Source organism: Bos indicus, chromosome 15 (genome assembly GCF_029378745.1).
Source record: "Bos indicus isolate NIAB-ARS_2022 breed Sahiwal x Tharparkar chromosome 15, NIAB-ARS_B.indTharparkar_mat_pri_1.0, whole genome shotgun sequence".
In the NCBI taxonomy this organism is placed as follows: domain Eukaryota; kingdom Metazoa; phylum Chordata; class Mammalia; order Artiodactyla; family Bovidae; genus Bos; species Bos indicus.
In genome coordinates this window covers 76,394,917-76,418,743 of record NC_091774.1, presented here as the reverse complement: position 1 = coordinate 76,418,743, position 23,827 = coordinate 76,394,917, and the positions used below count along the sequence as shown (strand labels likewise).

Here is a 23,827-nt window from a genome sequence, read left to right as displayed (position 1 = left end):
GGACTTAAGACATGGAGGTTCGATCCCTGAGTGGGGAAGATCCCCTGGAGGAGGAAATGGCAACCACTCTGGTATTCTTGTCTGGAGAATTCCAAGGACACAGGAGTCTGGTGGGCTACAGTCCATAAGGTTGCAAAGAGTCAGACACGACTGAAGCGACTCAGCACGCAAGGCTAAGTACCCTGTGTATTACACAGAAAGTGTTAATTACTGACCAGCACCCACACTCTGTAGCTAACAGAACCTGGATTTTGTCTGGCGACTCGTGGACATGGCTCAGACAATAGATTAGGAATGGTCTAAGTCAGTGATTCTCAGAGGCGGTCCCAGAACAGCATCATCATCAACTGCTGGGAACGTGTTAGAAATGCAAATTCTCAGGCCCCAGCCCAGGCTCGTTGGGGGTGGGGCCCAGCCATCTGCAGCTTAACAAATCCTCCAGGGACTTCTGTTGCTCACTCAGGTTGGAGATCAATGGTCTAAACAATCCGGATCCTATTTCCCAGCTTGGGGGTGGCTTTATGACTCATTCTGGCTCATGACGCCAATGCGAAAAGCTGCAGAAGAGGTGTCCTGGTAAAGGTTTTATTTTCTTGATGAAAAGGAAGAGAGGCACCCCCTGACGACTTGGCACAGTATAAAACTGCAAAAAACCTTCACTGGGCCCCCAACCCAAACTTTACTTTCTTTTACTCAGCTTTATTTTCCCTTCATCACCACTTAGGGCTTCTTGACACAAGGTGTTTCTATCTGCTTACTGTTTGTCTCCTCTCACGAAGACACACCCAAGGGCGGGCAGGATGCTGTCGGTCATGTTCACAACCATATTCAGTGCCTACAACAGTGTCTGGCAAAGTGTCATCACCTGATACGTTTATTGAATGAATGAGTGCAGCTGTCTCTGCGATTCCTTCTCTTTTTTGCTTTGAGCAAGGAATTGATGGCTGAAGCCGTGGCAGCCACCTTAAGGCCAAGAAATAAGAGAATCTCAGAAAAATTGGCTCTGACATTGTTGAGCCATCAAACCCAAACCAGCAACACCGTGCTCTGGGCCTTTTGTTCCTTAAGAAAACTAAATCCCTCTTTCGTTTTCACCACAGTAGCCACGTTGTTCATCCTAGCAGCCCCATATGTTACTAACACATATATTTAATCATTTAATCTTTGTAACAAGAACCTAATTTTTGATGAGGAAACCAAGTCTCAGAGAGCTTAAGTAATCTGCACAAGATCATGTAATCATTAAGCTGTTGTTCTTGTCGGAAACGCCCCGCCTTGCTGCCTAGATTCAATTCGTCGTCCAGGTCCTCTAGGGTAACTTCTGTCTTGTACTCCTGGATCGCTCCAGCCCACCAACCTGTGTCTAATGCTAAGCTGGTGGAGTGTGAATCATCTGTCCAGGAATTATAGATCATTTGTCTTGTTTCTCTAAGCAGACTATTACATCCTTATGGATGGGCATCGTATCATGTTTTATATGTCTTAAGCTCCCTTTCCTCACACATTTGCTGGCAACAGTTTCAGGCTCAAGTGGATGCCATTACCTTCCTGAGCAACCATAACCCAGACGTTTAACCTCTCTGTTCTTTGATCTTCTCATCTGAAAGTCAGAGTATCAGCTTGGCAAGTTCCAGATTTGTAAGACAGAATGAACTTTGCTTAGTATCACACACTTAAGAGAGAACTAAGAGGTAATGTCCAAGGTTGCCAGTACTCCCAGGACGAGATAACACAAATCTGTCCACCTGTGACGTCTGTGACAAAGCGCCTAGTCGGGTAAAGGGCATCAAACATCTGCCGCGTCACTGACAAGTGAGTCTAGACGCAGAGCCCAGATGGCCCCGCCCGGCCTTCAAGTGCAAGAGCTTAGAAAAAAAGAATTGGCTTCACAGAGAAAATTCCCCTCCCATCTAATTTTGCAGACACGGCACATAAGGAACAGCCCAAGATGGTGACCCAAAGTGGATAGTAATTTATGTCTTCCCCAGAAAGGCATTAAAGGCCCTCTTACTCTGGGATAGAAGAGCCAGGTTTTTGTTTTTGAAGACATTCAGGGGCTTCCAAGGAAGATGAGCGCTGACAGGAAAGTGCAGAGCTGAAGCCACGAGAAAGACCTGAATGGAGGCGTGGCTGTAAGAGGCACAGATGACTGACGGGGAGCCTGGGTAGGTGGGTGGTGGGGCTGGGCTGAGTGAGCCTCCAAGCACCCCTAAGCCTACATTCTGAAAGTGTGTGCTGCCCTCTGCTGGCCAGTCTCAAGCGCACAGCCCGTCGGGTCAACTGGCAGAGGGGCCTGAAGCACCCCCAGCCCTGCCCTGGGATGGCTTCCCCCTCAGCTTCACACCCAGGTCTCCGCTTTCTTTTTTTTGGATCTGGCTCACTTTGACAGGTAGAAAGAGTCCTTTTTTTTCCTTTCCCATAGCTAGCAAAGAAGGAACAAAGCTTTACCTTTAAATTCTCTTTTTAGTATTAGAAGGTGTAAAAGTAAGAATGGTAGAATTTGAGCTGCAATCCTAAAGAAGTCATGCAGTCCTCACCAGGCTTTAATCCCATTTGCCGGGTTTTAAGCTTCACCTGGCAGGGTGGTAGTTTCCCAAACTCACCCCCAGCCCTCCCCGCCTCACCCCACGAGACTCTCCCCCCTCCTCACCCCCGCCTCTCTTCCGCCTCACTCACTCTCAGACGCCCCTGCTCGGCAGTTCTGAGGGGAGCGACTCTGCCACCCTGGCCCGTTTGCTGAGCTCTCCACCAGGCGGCTCCTCTGCTGCTTCCAGTTTGCGCTTGGGAGACGCTGGGCCCCCGGGCAGCGGTCTTGGGCCTGTAGGGAAGCAGGTCAGTGTCACACGGACACATGCGTTAAGCCCACATGACCCTCAACTGCGCAGAGGTTGCTTTTTAGGGGGCAGGGAGACTGCTCCTCAGACCAGTCCCCCTCCTTCAGCACTGACCGCCTGGAAAGATCCGAGGAGTGCATGATCAGGCCTGCAGGCACGAGTGCCAGCTCTGGGGCCCAAGTGCCAAGGGCTCCAGGCCGGAGACGGACGGGCCCGGCGGCTCTCCTTGCTCGGGGACTGAGGCCTTCCCTCTGCAACAGGCCTCCCGAAGCTGGGATGAGCATGCTCTCCCCTGTGGAGCCCACCTGGCCAGGCAAAGTAGAAAAAGCTCTGTAGTTCTCTACAGTCTGAACTTGCCAGTCTTCGTCCCAGAGCTGAAGGGCAGAGGTTAAGAAAGGGGCAAGTCTGCCTACCCTTCTCTCCTGCCACCTCCTGCCTGGACGACTCGTCGCCCCCTGTCCAGCCTCCCCGTCCTCGGGGGCTCCTGCCCACGCTGTGCTCTCCACACACACACAGCAGGCAGAGTGAGCTCTTTAAAACATAAAGCGATCACGCCTCTGCCCTGCTGACCCTGTCAGCGCCTTCTCCCTGCACACATGAGGGAACGCTAACCCTCCTGTGGACGCAGAGTCTACACGGCGCTGCTCCGGCTATCCATCCTTGTCTCGCTCCAGCTTGTCACTCAGGACCCGCCAGCCCCACTGGCCTCCCTCCTTTCGTTCCTGGGACAGGCAGCTCGCTTCCGTCTCTGAGTCTTTTCTTGCTATTCCCTTTGCCTGGGATGCTCTTCCCCCTGTTCTCGGAAGGCTGGCTCTGCTCACTACCTGGGGCTCTGGTGCTCCACCTAAAGTCACCTCCCTCCCCAGAGCTCTCTTAGCAGGTCATTCGACTCGACTTTCCTGCAAAGCACTTGGTATCTGACATGATTCTGCACAGTTCCTTTGTAACATCTGTGTCCCTGGGGGGAGTTCAAGCTCCACCAGGGCATGAGTGTTCTGGTCTCCGTCCTCAGACCCCGTGACTGAAGTGGGGGTAGCTCTGCAGTGCCCCTGGGACGGGCACAGGCCCCCGGAGGCCAGCTGTACTCACCTACACTGCTTGAGCTCCCTGCCTGGATCGAGCTGGGCTCTGCCACTGGGTTGCTGAGGTCTTCCACACAGGAAGGGACAGATGCCAGCAGACCTGGGAAAGAGGCAGGGGAGTAATCGGAATGCAAACTCACAGGACTGCACAGGGCCCCGGGGCAGGGGAGGACAAGACAGGGGGGTCCTAGGTTCTGTCTCTCTCCACTGGCTGCAACTCATTCAGCCCTGCCTGAGCGGCCTATGCCCAGGAAGTCAAGTTAACAGCCTGGAAGGCAGCACTCAGCAGTGTCCCCCTGCAAATATCTGGGAACCCCCATTCCCACCCCAGGAGCCCAGAGGTGCTGTTCCTGTTGGGGATGAGGGGATGGTCCTTACAGAGTCCCCGGTAGCGGGACAGCTGCTGGTAAACCTGCTTCATCCGCTCGATGTTGAGCCGGCTGGCCTCGGCGTGGTTGACGATGGGCCGGGGGTAGTCCACGCCAATGACGCACTTGGCTGCCTTCTGAATGGACTCTGGGGCATTCCAGGGCTCGTAGATGTACCGGGAGGGGAACCCTTTCAGTTTGGGCAGGTATCGCCTGAAACGCACCCACCAGACAACCTGTCAGCACGCTGGGAGCCTCCTTCAAAGGCCAAGTGTATCTCACCCGAGGAGGAGGCTGCAGTGGTCAGAAAGCCTGCTCTGCATCCTCACCTGATGTAGTCTCCACTGGGGTCTGTGCGGCGGCCAAAACCCACCGGGCAGTAGCAGTGGAAGAACTGCTGGAAGAAAGCGCTGCAGGACAGCCACATCCAGCTGCCGGCGTTCACGCTGAAGTCTGCGTCCAGCAGCAGCTCATCAAACACCTAGATGCAGGCAGGAGAAACCATGAGCCTCCAGGGAGGCCTACGACCATGCTTCTCCCCCAGTCACCACATGCACCCCGGAGAAGGGTGTCAAAGCCTTCTGCTGCTAGCAAGCCAAGAAGGATCTGGAGACAATTTCCTGCACCCAGGGGTCCCAGCCCACGCCCTAGCCCCCATGGGGGCTGCCCACTGAGAGAGCACTCACCCGGACCCCGCTCTCCCAGCTGACCCAGAGGTCCCCGCGCGTGAGGAAGCAGGCCACAGCGTGCCGGGCCAGGTGGTGGATCCACCCCTCCTGCCTCAGCTGGGTCATGATGGCGTCGATCCAGGGAAAGCCTGTCTTGCCCTCGGCCCACTTGGCCAAGGCCTCAGGGTTGCGATCCCAGGGGATCTGGATGCAGATGGGGTTCCCCTCCATGCGGTCGAACCTGGGGTTGTTGGTGGCCGCCGTGTAAAAGAACTCTCGCCACAGGAGTTGCCCAAACAGGGAGAGTGGGGGCGTGCTGTTCCGTTTCACCTGGGGGCGGGGAAGCACACGGGTACAAACGCCTGCCCCGCCCACAGCACACCACCCAGGCCTCCCCACAAAGGACCGGAGCTGCCACCTCCACCCTCGATGCGGGGAGGGGCCGTGCCCAGGAGAAACGGCAGAAGGTGCCTGCAGAACCTGGCACCCTGGCTGTGCCCACTGCTGCTCTGAGCACCAAGAACGGCTGAGGGTCGGCAGGTGGCGGAAGGGACAGTGCTGTGGGACTCGGGGCGGGAACTGAGCTCCCCAGGCTGGTCACAGTCCTTGTCCTCAGGGGCCCCTGTGTAACTCTCCTTTCTAAAATGTCAAAGGGAGTTTTCTCAACAGCGCACACACAAAAATGCTCAGTCTAGATTTTGGTTAAATACGTAATGCCCTAAGCCTGGATCTGGGGCCACGAGGGAACTAAGACATCAGACCTCCAAGCGAATGATGCGTGTGTGCTCAGTCACATCTGAACTCTTTTCAACCCATGGACTGTAGCCCCAACTTCCTCTGTCCCTGGGATTCTCCAGGCAAGCATACTGGAGTGGGTGGCCATGCCCTCCTCCAGTGGATCTTCCCAATCCAAGCATTGAACTTGTGTCTCTTGTGTCTCCTGCATTGGCAGGCAGATTCTTTATCACTGTGCCACCTGGGAAGCCCCAAGGGAATGATAATTTTCCTAAAATCACAAGATTACCCACTGAGCTGGCAAAGCTACCCCAGGCCACAAAATCTGGATGCTGGCAACTTAAGGACACATGAAACAATGCAGATGCAAGTGTGAGCTGATGAATCTCAGGGGCGGGAGGTGCGGCCCTCTCTCTCCGTGGGGGCGGGTACATCACCACAAGGCACTCTGCCTGTTGCCCCATCCGGCCCTGCAGCCGGCCCTCTGCTTACTTCCTCATCACTGACGGGCAAGCGCCACGAGATAGTCTGGACGCCGCCCCGTAGCGGGCCACTGCGCTCTTCACCTCAGGACTGGCCCCAGCCTCACCCATCCTGCCTCCCACCCTGAGGGCTCAGTCCTCACCCTGCTGCTGCTGGCAGCTCTGCCACCCCGGGCTCACACCCTGAGGCCGGCCTGTCCTGCTCCACTTGAGAAGTTGGATTTGGTTTTGAGCGGCGGTTGGGGTTGTGCTTGGCTTGGCCACCTCTCGGATGTGGCCTCCTCCTCACTGTCTCTGGACAGTACCCACACTTTAGCCAGAGGGAAGGCCTCCCTGTATGGCGACTGATCTGCCCAGAAGACCCCGGTCCTCTCGGCTGCACGCGGGGGCAGGCTGACAACCCTCACCTTCTTATACAGGTCCCACAGGCGGTAGTAGAAGAGACGGCAGGAGAGGCAGCCAAAGCGCAGGTAGGGGCTGAGGCCCGTTGGGCTGGCCAGCAGGGAGTTGGCATTCATCCGGGGCCTCTCGTAGTTGGCAACCCAGGCCTGCAGCAGAAAGAGAGAGCAGAGGAAGGACAAGCCGGGACGCTGCCGATGAACAAGCCTGATGGCAGCTGGTGGTTAAGGAACCTGCTTAAGGTCGCAGACCGAAAGCCAAGGAGCCAGGACAAGAGTCCTGTGCACATCCCACCCCTTCAGGCTGGCACAACTTCTGATGGAACCACCAACCAACCGAACAACGGGGCCCATGTTATCATCCTGACTCTGTTTAATTTGTGCTATGACTGTAGTAAGTTATTTAGTCCCTCAGTGACTTATCTATTAAATGAGAACAAAGTTTCCTACCTGCTGGAGATTAAATAAAATGACAGATTTGAAAGTTTCTGAAAGCACTGAACAGGCTATGACTCTACAGAAGAAAGGAACATGGGCTTCCATGTTACAGAAGAGGGCAGCTCTCGCTCAGCTCCCACTGTCACAGGGGCCCTGAGGCTGCTACTGCACAGATTCGCCTGGGCACTTCCGCCCACCGCTCCACAGCACTATCCCACAACTGCGGACCCAGAGTCACAAATTGCGGGGTCACTTGTCTTGTTTTTCTCATCAGTTGCTGCCGGCAGGGTACTTAACCTCCACAACTCAGGGACACCTGTTCTCTCATTTGCCATTAGCAATCCTGTGAGGCAGCATTTGTCACCTCCTTTTGAAAATGAGGAAATAAGGCTGAGAAGGGTTATGTGACTGCTGGGGTTACAGAGATGGTAAGAGACAGGGCTGGAGGGACTGACTCCAGTCTTTTCCACTCCCTCTAACAACTATTTTCTTTCTCAATTCCTAATGCCCTCTTGTTCTTTGTGAGGACTATTTCACAAACTTATACCCTCTTGAGACCTCCAATTCCATACTCACCTACCCCTCTTCAGCAGATGACCTTCTTTCCTCAGGACAAGGAAATGGAAGCCATCAGGTAGGAAACACCTCAACTTTTAGCCACCAAATCTACAGACTCTCCTGCACCCACCCGCCCTGCGACCCTGCCCAAGGCTGAGGCCTCCGCCCGGCTCTGGAGCCCTCCTCCATTCCTTCTTACACACATTCCACCTCTCCCTCTCTTCTGCGTCCACTCTAACAACACTGGGGAAATGGTCTCGGCTCTTTGCAAACAAAACAAAACAAAAATAAATACTTTCCAGTCACCCTGCAGACTTCCCCCTGCATCCTCTTTCCTCCCTTCACAGCCAGCCTCACTCTATTTCCTCGAACCCAGCTCCACGTCCCCTTCACCACTCCCACCAGAGCCTCCATGACGTCCACGCCACTGAATCCTGTGCGCATTTTCTGTCCTTTCGTTTCTGGGCCTCCCAGCCACTCACCCTGTTGCCCGCGCTCCCGTCTCCATACCCACCATTCCGTGGGCTCCTGGTCGCCTCTCAGCTCTCACCTGGCTGGCTACTCATGTTTCACCAGCTCCACCGTGCCTCCCAACCCTGAAGTGCTGGCGTCCCAGGGCTCTGTCCCGGGTCCTCTGCTCCACTGTGCTCCAGCTGAGTTCATCCGGTCCCGTGGATCCTCTAAGGCTACTTCCTTGCAGACAATCACCATGGCTCTAGCTTGCGCCCCGACTGCAACCTAGACTCCCAAATCACCCTATCCAACTCCCTGCCAGAGATCTCCACTGGACTGACTCTCAGGCCTCAAGGGTAGCAGGCTCTTTTCTTTAAACTGCCCTTCCATTGGCATGCCTTACCTCAGAAAGCACATGTCATCCACCTCGTTGCCAGAGCCAAAAGCACGGCCGTCACCTTTCCCTGCCCTCCCTCAGCAGGTCATGTCAGTCCCGCTGCCCAAGTATTTCTCCACTCTGTCCTTTTCTTTCCATCCCCTGTTGCCATCGACCTGGTTTAGGCTAAGACTATCTATACTGGACAACTGTGACAGCCTCCCACCTGCCTCTGCATCAGCTCTTGTCCCCTCTAATCCACTGTCCACACCGGGAGCAGAGTGGTTCTTTAAAATGCCTGTCCCTGAGGGCGACACCAGCACCAGGCTTCCTGGTGTTCTCAGGCTAGAGTCCCAAATCCTAAACAAGGCTCACAAGCACCCTGCAGTCTGCGGGGGGCCCATGTTTCTAGCTTCCTCCCTTGCCGCTCTTCTTGAAGCATCATGCTCTTGCTAGCCTTTGCACATGCAGCTCCCTTTCCTTGGTTAATTTTGACTCTTCCTTCAAGCCTCAGCCTCAAAGCTACCTTCCTGGCAGGTGACCCTCAGGTATTGGTTAAGTGCCTCTAACAGACACAAGGTATATTTGCCTGCTCGCATCCTTGCCCACCATTCTTTGAAAATCTTTTTAAGTGAAACATAGATACAAAAGCACACCGATGGGTGGCTTAATGAATTATTCTAAGGCAAATACCTCTGCAACCGCCACCGAAGTTCAAGAATCAGTACCTTGCTGGCCACCCCAGAAGCCCACCTACGTGCTCTGCCAGTCAGGTCCCTTCCCTGCTCCATCAATGACCACCTGCCCAATTTTATTAATAATCAGGTCCCAGCATTTTAAAATGTTTATATTTTTCTGTTTTTTCAAAGCACATTTGGATGGGAGGGCTTTACCTTCTCAGTTACTCCTTGCATTTTTAAGTGTTTTCTATTCTTTTTTTCATCCAAATGTACATCCGCAGGCACATTTTGTTTAGTCTTGGTCATGTCAAAAGAGTCCAACGTGTTATTTACTTTATTCTATGTATTTCCTGCCGTTTCCTTCTTTTCCTTTTAGATTTCTTGTAAAAAAACTCAAGATCTGTGACTTGCACTAATTCCCACAATCTGGATTTCCCTGCGTTCTTACGGGTGCAGTTCAACACATTCCTCTGGCCTGTGTGCTGCCTGCAAACTGGTGCTGGTACCAGAGACTGGCTCAGACTCAGGTTTCCTGTCTTTGCCAAGACTACAGGGGGGACATGCCTGACGGCCACTATCCTTGGTGCTGCAGTCATTAGTGAATCACTCGGGGCTGCAAGATTCCACTGCTCCTTTTTCATTTAATAACTGGGACACTTGTGGATAGATGCTTGCCCTCAGCTACTACTGGGTAACCCACTGGTAAAGACCATACTGTTTGGCCCCCTTTCTGGTAACAGCACTTAATGTTCTTGTGGTGACCCAACCCTTCCCTAATCTCAGGTCAACTGGGTAGGGTAGAGCTGAGCCCACCTTGGACTCTGGGAGTGGGCTCACGCCCAGATTCAAGTCTGACCAGGGAAGGGGGCAGCCCTTTCCCTGGCCATAGTGACAGTCGGGGACAGTCACATGACCCAAGCCAGATCAATGAAAACATTTCTTGGGACTTTTTCTGAAGCTTTTGGAAACTTTCTCAGGTAGTACTAAGCACATTGAAAGTAAGCCTCTGGTGATCTGCCTTGCCACCACTCAAGGAAAGCCTGCCTGAGAATGAAATAATACACAGGAAGGCAGTGCTGAGATGGAGAATGCATTCCAAGTAGCATTAGTTGGACACCTGGATCCAGCTGTGCCTGAAGGCTACCTCCTGGGACTCTTGGTTATGTGAGTTAAGAAAAATTCCTTTTTCAAAAGCCAACTTGCAAACAAGAACTGATAACAGAGTCAGTCCTCTTGCGCGTCCACTTTCACAACCCTCTGAGCCACTCCTTTCCTCACCTAAATGTACTTTCACAGCTGTCACCTCTATAGACTATGTTTTAGACTCTATGTCTGACGTGTTGGGCAGGCTTTCTAGTAGCTAGACCGTCCCAACCTAAGAAAATGCTCACTTCAGATTTGGAGAAGTGAAGAAGTTAAAATAAACCTCCTGAAATGGTTTAAAGTCCTGTCCATCAGGCACCTTGGGTTCTCCCAGATACGTAAAATACAGTATTCCCCAAGACCACCTTTGAGTCTAAAGGGCCCTGATATAGGCTCCCCTTTCTGCCCCCTCGGCCCAGCCTTCGTCTCCAGACTGACTACAAGGATGTCTGTGTAAAGCTAATGTGGACAAAGAGGTCGGTTCCCTCACAGATCTTGGACATCAATGTTCCTCCTTTTAATGGCTGGGGCTTGCTTTTGGCCCTGTCTGATGGTAAGATCCAAATGGGGACCTCAAGGCCGCTGGGCCTTGGGGAGACTAGGCCCATGACCCGCCTTCATTGCTGGCGAGGTACTTCCTGGGCTGGGGAGCACTCTTCCCAAGTGGGCTGTCTTAGCCTCCTTCTTGCATTGTTATCACCTTGCTGCTGGGCCAAATGCCCAATACCTGAGTAGGAATAGAACATGCCGTGATTCTAGGGACCCAGTCTATAAACCAGCTGCAGGGGGGCAGGAAATAGGAGGTGACTGTTCTTGAGAACAGTCTCTGCTTCTCTAGTCCCAGGGGGTGTAGGTGGGGGGGCACATTGTGAGGGCCTCCTCTGGGGCCTCAGCCTCTTTCTTCCCTCTGAGCAATTCCCGCTTCACTGGGGGGTGGGCCATTCGTTCTGCTCTGAGCAAATGGAAATCAGTGCCTTGGAGGAGACTCGGCCAAAGCGAGCAGGGGTGGGGAACATGGAAACACAAAATAATCTTCTACACTTTACTACCAGATATCCTCTTAGTAAGAGAGTATCTGACCTCTTACCCACTGACCTCTTAGTAAGGGGACACACTGATGAAAAAAAAGCAATCTAGCCCAAGTTTTAGAACCAAGTAGAACAAGATCACACCCCGCAACTTAGTAACTGTGTGACCTCAGGCAAGTCTTGATTTCCTCATTGGTAAAATGGACAGCTTAATACCTACCTTGCAGGGCAGATGGAAAAATGAAAGGAAATAGGCAATGGCACCCCACTCCAGTGTTCTTGCCTGGAGAATCCCAGGGACGGGGAAGCCTGGCGGGCTGCCATCTCTGCGGTAGCACAGAGTCGGACACGACTGAAGCGACTCAGCAGCACAAGCAGGCGCTAGACCTAGAAATGCTCGGCCCAGTGACCAGCCCATGGTGTAAGCGCTCATGAATGGTAGCTGCTCTTATTGCTGTTATTGACATGAAGACTTTTTCAACCAGCTTGAATGAAGAGGCACTCAGGGACATGAACCAGGCTCCATCCCCCTGGCTGCACGGGGGTGTCAGCATCTGAAGCCCTGTGTCTCGGAATAGGGGCCATACCTTCCGTTCCAGGTGCTTATCCAGGCGGGCCAGCGCTTCCGTCTCTCCTCCCTGCCAGACCGCTGGGCCGAGCCCTTCAGTGGGGAATCCTAGAGAGGGGCAGCAGGGCCACAGGACTGGGGGTCAGGTCAGTTTGGTGATGGTGCAGCAAGTCCTCACATGCGACTCTGTTCTCTGAGCTCTGTGCGAGCTGGACTATGGTGTTCTTGGTGCTAACAGGACTAAAGCGAAGTGAAGTCGCTCAGTTGTGTCCCACTCTTTGCGACCCCATGGACTGTAGCCTACCTCCTTCCATGGGATTTTCCAGGCAAGAGTACTGGAGTGGGTTGCCACTTCCTTCTCCAGAGGATCTTCCTGACCTAGGGATCGAACCTGGGTCTCCCACATTGTAGGCAGACACTTTACCGTCTGAGCTACCAGGGAAGTCACTGAAATAATCCTTAATGCTTCCTCAGTGATGTTTTCTAAGTCATGCAGGTTTTCTTCCCACTGTGACCTCTTCTCTCCTTTCCCTTGCCTCCCTCATCTCAGCCACGTCTCATTATAGGCAGGTGAGAACAATTCTATATGACTGGCCCTGGCAGGTTAGCTGGCTACAGGTGTGGTTTTTAGGTAAAACAAGCTAACTTCATTCAGATAGAAAAAAAAATGTGTGATAGGGGAGGAAGGGGAGAGAGGCTGACATAGCCCCTTTCATCAGAGGCAATACCAGTTATGTTGGTATTGAGAAGCCCACTGATGCCAATGCCAGGCTATGTCTGAGAGGTAAAAGTACAAAATTAGTCATGAACTAGAAACAGAAGCTGAACATGTGAATATGAACAGGAAAAAAGACCAGAAGGATTGCTGTAAAATTATCAGTGGTGGGTAACTGTGACAGTTATTTCCATTTTCATCTCTATTTTCTAAAGTGTCCACAATAACAAGCATCACTTTGACGAAAAAGAAAAAAAAAATAGTAAGCTGTTTTGTTTTTTTTTTAAACGAAAAAGGAGGTGACAGTATGAGGGGCTGGGGCAGGAGTACGCACCCAGCTCCTCCAGGGAGGGCACGCCGTAGGTCTCGTCGTGGCTCTCCTGGATCTCGGCCCGGCAGCCCTCCATCTGCTGGCTGGTCACGGAGCCCACGGGCTTCCTGGGGAGCTCCATGCGGCTGATGATGGCCTGAAAGCGCTTGTAGGTAAGGGGCGGCTTCTGCCCATTCAGCTCAATGATCCTGGGAATCCCAAAGACGCCTGCCGTCACTCACGAGGCCCTTCGTCTCAGGTCTCTGCCCGCCCAGAAAACAGCCCAGACTGCGCAGGCTTGGAGGGTGGCCTTCCTCATCCGCTCTGGGTCCCACCCCTAGGGGGAAAGGAGGGGACAAGGAGGCTACGTCTCCATGTTACCGAGAGGGAAATGAAGCCCAGATTGCTGGAGCAGGTGCCTTGGGTAACAGAGCAAGTCAGGGCCAAATCTGGGGCTCAATTCCAGGTTCCCTGGTGCCGGTGTGGAGCCGCCTAAAGACAGACACTGACCATATCTCTCTTATCACAGAAAAGTCCCCACTGGCCTTCACGGTCCTTGGCCTGCCTGTCCAAGCCACAGGGTGCCCTGTGGACTGTCTCTACCCCACCGTAAGCCTCCAGGAAGTTCTTTGATAAGAGCTGCAAACGTGTTCCTTGGGTGGAAATTCATTCTCTCCTTGGGCCCTAGTTACTAGAACAGAGAGGTGGGGAACAGCCTGTCCCTCCCTAAATCGGAGGCTCGGGGTTCATAGTCACAACTCAACCTTAAAGGTTTTTTTGCAGTTTACAAAAACACAGCTGCACTCAGGTAAGAAAAAAAGCTAGAGGAGAGTTTAGAGGCGAATTGAGGCTGTTTATGTAAGGATGAATTCGGATGGGCTGGAGCCAGACTCCCGGGGCCCCTGTTGGCCAAGCAGCAGCTGACGACAAGCCAGAACTTGCCGGGCTAGTTCATCTCAGTTCCTCTCTCCTCCCCTCCATTAGCGGAGGCAGAAGGTTGGCTGCTGCTCCGGCAGTGCCTCCGCCTCCTCCGGCACGTGGCGGGAGGAGGCGCTCCACACCCAGTGCCTCCTGTGAGCCCAGCTCACATGCAGAGCTGTGTGACCTGGCCTCCCAGCAGCCACCACCGGTCTGGGGAAGGCGGGCGGGAAGCCTCGGTGACGGCAGCAGCCCAAGAGGGACAGCCCTGGCAGGGAAGGAAGGGGAGGAGGGGGTTTCCTCCTGGCCTCTCTGAAAGCACAGGGCCCCCACAGCGATCTCTCAAGCCTCCAGGGCAACACCTAAATGTGAGGCCTGGAAACCCAAGAGCCAGGGGAGCCCAGGGAACGCAGCTGGGTAACAGAAGCTGTGCCTGTGAGAGCAGATATCTACTGGGAGGGGCCACAGACAGGGCCCCACTGAGGTCAGAGGGCAGTTTCTGAGCAGCAGGATGGAAGCAGGAGCATGTGGGGTAGGTGGGCCTGGAGCGTGTTAGGAGCAGATCTATGAAGATCCTGCTTGTGTCTCTTGGGCCTAATGAGCCTCTCTGCACCCAAATTTGGAGAAGGCAATGGCACCCCACTCCAGTACTTTTGCCTAGAAAAGCCCATGGATGGAGGAGCCTGGTAGGCTGCAGTCCATGGGGTTGCTAGAGTCGGACACAACTGAGCGACTTCACTTTCACTTTTCACTTTCATGCATTGGAGAAGGAAATGGCAACCCACTCCAGTGTTCTTGCCTGGAGAATCCCAGGGACAGGGAAGACTGGTGGGCTGCCATCTATAGGATCACACACAGTCGGACACAACTGAAGCGACTTAGCAGCAGCAGCAGCACCCAAATTGGGTGAGCTCTACGGGTCCCTACTCTGACCTGTTCTCCCCCGGCTCCGAGAAAACGCCATGCCCCATGTGCCAGGGGGCCCTACTGCTGAACCTCCCTGAGTTCCGCTCAGCAGGGGCCCAAACCACCAACTCCCACAATGGGCAAGCTGAGCCCGGGACCCATCTCTTACTTGTCCAGGTCATAGAGAGTATGCGAGTTCTCAGTGACCACCTCCACACCAGCCTCCTTGGCCATCTTCATGATGGCTGTGTCCCGTTCTTTCCCAAAGGGTTCAGAGTCATACTCAAAGGTCAGGCGGGTCACCCCCCATTCCTGTTGGGGGAGAGAATCTGTAATGATCACCACTGCTGGGGAGAAGGAAGCTGGGCAGGCACTCAGCTCCCTGCCGAGAGGAAACCGAGCACGTGGGGAGACGTGTCAGAACAAACTGGGGACGACGACTTGAACCAGAAAGCCAACCATCTGAGGGCCCCGAGGTTTAAGGAAGCAGGTCTCCGAGAAGAGGCCAACAGCCCTCAACAGTGGAGCCCGAGGCTAGCGGTCCCCCGGGATCAGGAGAGAGGTGGGCAGCTCTGGGCGCCGCCGGTGTCCTTGTGGGAGAAGAATACAGCAGGAGGCTATAAATACACGCTCCCAGGGGAGCCCCCGTCCCAGAAAGAGGCACAGGATCACCACCTCCCGCCAGCTCAGCAGCCTTTCCCAGAGCTCCTCGGGGGCCCTGCAAACTTCTGGCCTAGTTTTCCTCGCAGACTTGTGCTACATAAAGTAGCCTCACGGTTTCCACGGCAACACTTCTGAGGCCAGTAGCAAACAGAGCTAGTAGGCTCCAGCTCTCAGACAGCTGGGAAAGGAGAAGCAGCCCTTGGCCCAGAGGTCAGAGAAATCAGAGCAGAGGGGCCACATATTTTATAAGAAGGGAATTCTTTTCCAGGTCTTTAGTCATGTCTGGTAGAAATTTCTGTATTTCCTAGCAAACCTGGGAGAAAGCGGCCCAGTGAAAGGTTGTACCCCTTCTGGAACCCACAGAAAGCCCGAGAGCATGCAGCTAGCAGGAGGAAACCACATTCCAACCCAGGTCTCTGGTCATGGTCCCTTAAAACTCTGAACCCTTGGGGCAAATGTCCTGGCCACGCACACACTGGTGCGGTCTTGACTCAGCCCTGCTGGCTGTGGGTCCCGCGCAGAGGTGCTTATCTCTCGCCCAAGGTTAAGGTTAGCACTGAACATTTATTGGGTGCTTACTATGAGCCAAGTATTCTGCTTAGCAGTTCATGATAGGTTAAAAGTTAAAGCCTCACAGCCCTATGAATAATAATAGAAGTGTTACTATTAGATGACACCTTTTCCAAGAAGCCTCCTTGACCCTCTTCAGAAAGATTCTCTGGCACCTGCCATTTTCCACCACAGCAGTTACCATGTGGCAGGGAAGCTGCCCACCACTCGCCAGTTTCCTCCACTGGAGTGTGAGTACTCGGAGCAGCGATTGTGTCGCCTCATTCTTCATCATCCTAGGACATGGTATGGGCCCGTGCACATACCAGAAGCTTAATAATATACAGAGAATGGGAGCTCTGTATCTCTGGGCTATTAGTGGGCTGGCCTCGGAGGTGCTGGGAGGTGGGGCAACGCAGCAGGAGAAGAGAGGCCCGTGTGTTTAATGGTATGGTGGTCACAAACACAACTCTGGGCTCACAGCCTGGGTTCAGGTCCCAGACTGCTGCTCTGAGCTTCACAGGCATGGGCAAACTATTGCTTCCTTGTCTGCAGAACAGGGACAGGGGCACCTACCTCTGAGGGCAGCGGCAAGGGGTACAGGAATTAATGTTCATAGAGCATGTACTGAGAACAGCGCTTGACTCACAGTCAGCCCTCAGTGAGTGCTGGCTCTACCAGCACTGTGTGATTTGTGCACGTGTGTCTGTGTGTGGGGGTGTGGGGAGGTGAAGTGAATGCAGAAGTATTTACTCAGCTGCCTGCCTTGACATTTAGTCTTTCCTCTTGTCTTTTCCCTCCAGGAAGAATAGGAAAGGAAGTGGGGTGTAGAGAGGCATAGAAACAATCGTGTGCTGATGTCCTAGAGCCCTCTGTTCATGAGCATTTCCACCTCCATTTGGGTTTTAAAAAATGTGTATTATAAAGGGTTTGTGGGGGAAGCTGGGCTGGCTACCTGATACAGCAACCAGAGGCCTATGTGGTACTGAAATGAAGATTCTGTCAATCATTTTATGGAGGAAGTAGGGACACTCCCTTAAAGAGGCTGATTTTTTTTTTTCCAATAAGAGGAGCAAAGCAAGAGGGGAAATGCCCCTAGATAAACAGGAAACCTCACCCTCAAACTCCTGGCGCAAGAAGAGCCCTAACAAATCTTGCTGGCTTGAATCAAGAAAATATTTAAGGAAGCCAGGAATGTCTGGGGTGAAATAAGTTGCCACATCCCATGTCTGAACTGAGCTGGGAACTTTCCAACAAGACACCAGATTCCCTGATGTTTTCCTTAACACGGTTTCCATTCTGTGGGCAGCTGACCAGCTTCATTCGCTCCCAGCTTCCCTAGCAGCAGTGGTCAGCCCGGCCCTGACTGTCTCCACTTCCTCGGTCAGAACATCGTCTCATTCAGTCCGCGGGGAACAGACGCTCACTGTCTTGTCCCAGACTCTGAGCACTTACCTGGAACAGCCTCGGGAACACGTCAGCTGGCTGGCCCCGGACCACAAAGAGGCGGGAGTTCAGTTTCCTTAAGCTTCTGTCCAAATCTTCCAGAGACTGAAGTAGGAACCTACAGAAGCCACGGAGTCCTTGTTGGTGGTAACATAACAAAGAGTCACTCCTTCCTAACAAAGCAGGGAGAACCTTGTTTATGCCAAACCAGTAGCACAGTTCTCCTGGGTTCTTGTCCAGGCATGATGTGGTAGGGTGTCAGGGCCACCTCTGTTGAATCCTGCCTTTGCCATTACTAGCTGCGTGATTTTAGATGATTACTTAACCTCTTTAGCTTCTTCCCCCCCTAATCTGTGATACAGAGTTGGTGTTAGTACCCATCGCATAGAATTGTTAAGGAAAGAAAGCCAAATAATGCAAGAGGAACATTCAGTAGAGACCCTGGAACAGAGAAACCTGGGGGAGTGTGAGCTGCTCCCACTTGTGCTGTTCCTCGGCGATCAGAGGCAAGTCCACTCACTTCCTCTTGGCCCCTGGGTGTAACTATCCGTCCATCACCAGGGGGCTGTGAGAACCACAAGTGAGAAGAGATGGGGGAGCCATCTGAGAAACAAGGGCAGCCCTGTGGTACGCAGGCAGAGGTCCCATCCGCAGAGGAACAAGACCGCAGTGGCCCTGGAAGGTCTCATCCACCCTGGTCCGACAGACTTCCTGTCTTTCCGCACTCACGCTCTGGTCTGCATGGGTGTCTCCTGACACAGCCTCACGGCCCCACGGCCTGGGCTGGGTCCCCAGTGTTTCATTTGGCAGGTAGCCCCTTCCCCAGGCCTCTCCAGGGCCCTGGCCATCAAGTTCTTGTCCCAAGAGGGAGAAGGTATGTGTCTGGAGGATTCCCTCCCATGCATCCATGGGTGTGGGACTCCAGAATCACAAGACACCTGGCCTGAGGGCTGGATCAACGTGGGACAGGGACAGGAAACGAACATTGACTGAGAGCTTTCAGGGCCTGTTTACTTTACAGGACCACAAAAATTTATTACCTGCACAGCTAGGCAAAGGAGAAAAGGAAAGATATACTCATTTGAAGGCAGAGTTTCAAATAATAGCAAGGAGGGATAAGAAAGCCTTCCTTAGTGATCAATGCAAAGAAATAGAGGAAAACAATAGAACTGGAAAAGACTAGAGATCTCTTCAAGAAAATGAGAGATACCACAGGAACATTTCATGCAAAGATGGGCTCAATAAAGGACAGAAAAGGTATGGACCTAACAGAAGCAGAAGATATTAAGAAGAGGTGGCAACAATACACAGAAGAACTGTACAAAAAAGATCTTCACAACCCAGATAATCACGATGATGTGCTCACTCGCCTAGAGCCAGGCATCCTGGAATGCGAAGTCAAGTGGGCCTCGGGAAGCATCACTACGAATAAAGCTACTGAAGGTGATGGAATTCCAGTTGAGCTATTTCAAATCCTGAAAGATGATGCTATGAAGGTGCTGCACTCAATATGCCAGCAAATTTGGACAACTCAGCAGTGGCCACAGGACTGGAAAAGGGCAGTTTTCATTCCAATCCCAAAGAAAGGCAATGCCAAAGAATGCTCAAACTACCGAACAACTGTACTCATCTTACACGCTAGCAGAGTAAAGCTCAAAATTCTCCAAGCCAGGCTTCAACAGCATGTGAACTGTGAACTTCCAGATGTTCAAGTTGGTTTTAGAAAAGGCGGAGGAACCAGAGATCAAATTGCCAACATCTGCTGGATTATCGAAAAAGCAAGAGAGTTCCAGAAAAACATCTACTTCTGCTTTATTGACTATGCCAAAGCCTTTGAATGTGTGGATCACAATAAACTGTGGAAAATTCTGAAAGAGATGGGAATACCAGACCACCTGACCTGCCTCTTGAGAAATCTGTATGCAGGTCAGGAAGCAACAGTTAGAACTGGACATGGAACAACAGGCTGGTTCCAAATGGGGAAAGCAGTACATCAAGGCTGCATATTGTCACCCTGCTTATTTAACTTCTATGCAGAGTACATCATGAGAAACGCTGGGTTAAATGAAGCACAAGCTGGATTCAAGAGAAATATCAATAACTTCAGATATGCAAATAACACCACCCATGGCAGAAAACAAAGAAGAACTAAAGAGCCTCTTGATGAAAGTGAAAGAGGAGAATGAAAAAGTTGGCTTAAAGCTCAACATTCAGAAAACGAAGATCATGGCATCTGGTCCCATCACTTCATGGCAAATAGATGGGGAAACAGTGGAAACAGTGGCAGACTTTATTTTTCTGGGCTCCAAAATCACTGCAGATGGTGACTGCAGCCATGAAATTAAAAGACGCTTACTCCTTGGAAGGAAAGTTATGACAAACCTAGACAGCATATTAAAAAACAGAGACATTACTTTGCCAACAAAGGTCCGTCTAGTCAAGGCTATGGTTTTTCCAGTGGTCATGTATGGATGTCAGAGTTGGACTATAAAGAAAGCTGAGTACCAAAGAATTGATGCTTTTGGTGGTGCTGGAGAAGGCTCTTGAGAGTCCGTTGGACTGCAAGGAGATCCAACCAGTCCATCCTAAAGGAAATCAGTCCTGAATATTCACTGAAAGGACTGATGTTGAAGTTGAAATTCCAATAGTTTGGCCACCTGACGCAAAGAACTGACTCAATGGAAAAGACCCTGATGCTGGAAAGATTGAAGGCGGGAGGAGAAGGGGATGACAGAGGATGAGATGGTTGGATGGATGGCATCACCGACTCAATGGACATGAGTTTGAGTAAACTCTGGGAGTTGGTGACAGACAGGCAGGCCTGGCGTGCTGCAGTCCATGGGGTTGCAAAGAGTCGGACATGACTGAGCAACTGAACTGAACTGAACAGCTAGGCATGATCACCTTTCTGAGAAATTCATCAATACTTTTTTTGGTGGTGGGGGAGGGGTGCACACCATGGGGCATATGGGATCTTATTTCGCTGACCAGGGATCAAACCTGTGCCTCCTGCATTGGAAGCGTGGAGTCTTACTGCTGGACCACCAGGTAAGTCCCATCAATACATTTTATGACATCTATTTTATCTTTAAATTAGCAGTTTAAACAGATTAACTATTCATGTGGTTCAAAATTCAAGTTACAAAAGGGTACACAGTAAAAAAGTCTCCTTCTTCTGCATCCCCTGGGAATTTCATCCTCCTCTCTAGAGACAACTAATGTTATCAGTGCTATTTTATGCCTGGGATGCTTTCTAAGTGTTTTCTTTTGAATTCTCTCAGCACATTTTGAAGAAAAATACTACCCTTGTTTTATAGATGAGGAAAATGAGCTACAGAGAGGATAATAAATTTGCTGAAGATCACAGTTATTGGGGACAGGTTCCTACCCCACACTGTTGGTCAGACTCAAACCATGTTTTCTTCCTTAAGCCTTCTAGGGGCACATCAGACACTGCTCCAGGGACTGAGATTCTTGCAAGCTCTCATGTGTTACGACGAACACACACCTGACTCCAGGTGATGCACTGACCTTCTGCTCTTCTGCAGGAAAGAGGCCCTGGCAGGTGAGCTTGGTTAACGGCCACCTCCTGCTATCTACCCTGGGGTCTCCCACCCAGCCCCGTCGTCAACAATGGGAGTCACTAGAGTTTACTGTGAGCACAATGAAACCCAGGGGATCCTCTGCAGCACAGCACGGTCCCTGGACTGTGGGAACCTTACAGAAGCATCAACTGTTCTCAGGCCCCCCTGCCGCCTCTGACATCTACGATATGACACTCCCAGGTGGTGAATGCCACAGATCCACATTCCGGCACGAGCTGAGTCCTGGGCTCAGCCCGAAGCATAGTGCTAGCTGACGAGCAGGCGAGCAGGCAGGGACTCCTCGAGGGGTTGCAATGGGAGACTGACAGGCTGAATGCTGTTCTCCACAAAGCCAGAGCTCCGCCTCTGCGAATTTCTATTTTTGAGCACTGACACCCTTAGAAAAGCAAAGCTGAGACAGAGTGACGCACTGCACTTGCGTTGGCCTCCTCTCAGGCCTCACCGTCCTCTCAGGAGGAAAATACCAGAGATTGCTTCCATGCCACCTGCACCCTGCCAGGCAGGATGCCTAGGGATAACTGGCGACTTTTAGACTTCACAATCTCTAGACAGAGGGTCCTCCATCTGTGGCTCCCAGAAGTGTGCCTGCCTTGCACTTGGGGGTCCGCATCCTTCACAGTCCACTAGGCTGCACAGGACGCCGAAGCTACAAACAGGACTGGCATGCACATGAAGCGAGGTTCCAGCTGCCTTCTGCAGACTTTATTTCTACACCTCATGTATTTATGTGATTGCAAGGGGTCTTAGGTGCCGCACGATCTTCACTGCACCGTCTTTTGTTTCAGCGCATGGACCCTCTAGTCGTGGTGTGTGGGCTCCAGAGAGAGCAAGCTCAGTGTTGTAGCCCCCGGACTTAGTTGCTCCATGGCACGTGGGATCTTCACTCCCCAACCAGGGATTGACCCACAGTGTGTCCACTGCACTGCAAGGCGGATTCTTAACCACTGGACCACCAGGGAAGACCCTAGACCTCATTGATCAAAAGGAGAGATTCCTTGCAGCAGCTCTGAAGTACAGATGACCCAGTGAGAACCCTTTTCTTTTTTGACAAGAGAAGTCTACAGTCAAGGCAGGCAGCAGAAGGTAGGACTCCGAACTTAGCAACCAAATGATAGTAATAGTAACAGCAGCAACTAACAGTTCATGAGCATTAACAGTGAACCAGGCACTATTTTCCCTGGAGGAGGAAATGGCTACCACTCCAGTATTCTTGCCTGGAGAATTCTGTGGACAGAGGAAACTGGTGGGGTACAGTCCCTGGAGTTGCAAAGAGTCAGACAGGACCGAGCACGCATGCACAGGTACTATTCTACTTGCTTTACATACCTCATTTAATTCTCATTTTACAGTTGAGGAAAACTGAGGCACAGAGAGACTAAGTAATTTGTGTAACATCAATCACCTAACGAATAGCCAGAATTCAAACCCAGACAGTGTGGCCTGGTGTCTGCATTTGTAACCACCAGGCTCCACTGCCTCTCAACCAACACTCACCCCTTGAGCACTGAGGCCAACACTCTGCTACTAAACCCTTGTTCCTCGAGGGGATCGAAACAGCTGGGAGCCACCCCGCAGCTTGCCAAAATTCAGGGCCTCAGGCTCCCTCCCAGACAGACCTCCAGAAACAGAATCTGCATTTGTAGCAAGCTCCCCTGGTGATTCCTTTGCACATTAACGTTTCAGAAGCACTGTCCCAGAATACAGAACTTGACTTCTAGCTTCTATTGACAAGTTGCCTGCCTTGGCTTCTAGTTTGTTTTCACTAAAGCTCCTCTCTTTGAGATCCTGGTTTTGGCTCTCTAGAAATGCTGTTACTTCCAACTCCCCAACCCCCAGTCAAGCCCTGCAGGGCTTCTCCAGAAAGGGAGGTCTCAAGATGACCTCCAGGAGCCCCAGCCTCCAAGCAGACAGAAACTGCAGCCGCTGCTAGGGCACCACGCCAGAGGCCTACCAAGAAGGAATGTGGAGCAGTGATGCTGCTGGGCAAAAGCGCCCTGGTGCTGGCGGGCACATTCTTTCACCAGAGAGAACCTTGGGCCTTTGTGCTCCCCTCGAGCCCTCCTCTCCATGTGGCCAGTTTCTCTCTACTCCAATGAGGGACGACTCCAGAGAAAACTGGCCTGGGCACTGGAGGTGGCAGTGTTTGGGCAGCAGGTCACCCTTGGCAGCTCCCAGCTGAGCTTACATGGCCGAAATTCAGAGCACACAGTCCTGTGTGAGCGGCTCAAGCTCACCCTTTGGATCAGACAACATGTGCAGCTCAGTCGCATTATGTAAGTGCTCTGCAGTCAGAAGCACAAGTGGAGGAAACCAACTTGGGATTTCCAAAAATACTAAAAGGACAGTAATTCAGGGACTCCGTGGAGCTAGCCTTTTAAAACAAGACAGGCAAATCTTTAGGCAAGGACTTCTCCAGAGACAGCAGATTCTGTGTTGAGAAATATTTTTGTTTGTTATTAATAGGAGGAAGGAAAATGATAGTGAACTCTTTTTTATGGGTCCAGATTGCCCTTGACCAAGTTTCTCTGCTTCAAGCCAAGGTTATTTAACTGTAATGATGATATTGTTGGTTGGCCCAAACTGGCTGCATATGGCATTAATAGAAATTAACTTCTCCTAAGGGCTTCCCAGGTGATGCAGTGGTAAAGAAGCCACCTGACAATGCAGGAGACACAAGAGATGAGGGTTCAATCCCTGGGTCTGGAAGGTCCCCTGCAGTAGGAAATGGCAACCCACTCTAGTATTCTTGCCTGGAAAATTCCATGGATGGAGGAGCCTGGTAGGCTGCAGTCCATGGGGTCGGGAAGAGTCGGACACGACTGCGCGACTTCACTTTCACTTTTCACTTTCATACGTTGGAGAAGGAAATGGCAACCCACTCCACTGTTCTTGCCTGGAGAATCC

General features: G+C 52.0%; 1 protein-coding gene across 2 annotated transcripts in view; it reads right to left on the bottom strand.

Annotated features, from left to right (window-relative positions):
• CRY2 (cryptochrome circadian regulator 2) overlaps positions 1–23,827 on the bottom strand; it is a 36,109-nt gene that overhangs the window by 7,998 nt on the left and 4,284 nt on the right. Inside the window, exons 2-11 of one of the 2 annotated variants that reach the window (XM_070804126.1) lie at positions 17,328–17,436; positions 14,830–14,972; positions 12,861–13,045; positions 11,831–11,919; positions 6,577–6,717; positions 4,971–5,282; positions 4,614–4,765; positions 4,295–4,497; positions 3,924–4,016; positions 2,651–2,818 (exon numbers count right to left, since the gene is read on the bottom strand). In XM_070804126.1, coding sequence (XP_070660227.1) covers positions 2,679–2,818; positions 3,924–4,016; positions 4,295–4,497; positions 4,614–4,765; positions 4,971–5,282; positions 6,577–6,717; positions 11,831–11,919; positions 12,861–13,045; positions 14,830–14,972; positions 17,328–17,436 — 1,567 coding nt within the window. In that variant the 3' untranslated portion in view covers positions 2,651–2,678. The remainder of the gene's footprint in view (positions 1–2,650; positions 2,819–3,923; positions 4,017–4,294; positions 4,498–4,613; positions 4,766–4,970; positions 5,283–6,576; positions 6,718–11,830; positions 11,920–12,860; positions 13,046–14,829; positions 14,973–17,327; positions 17,437–23,827) is intronic. The other variant, XM_070804125.1, reaches the window with a different exon arrangement.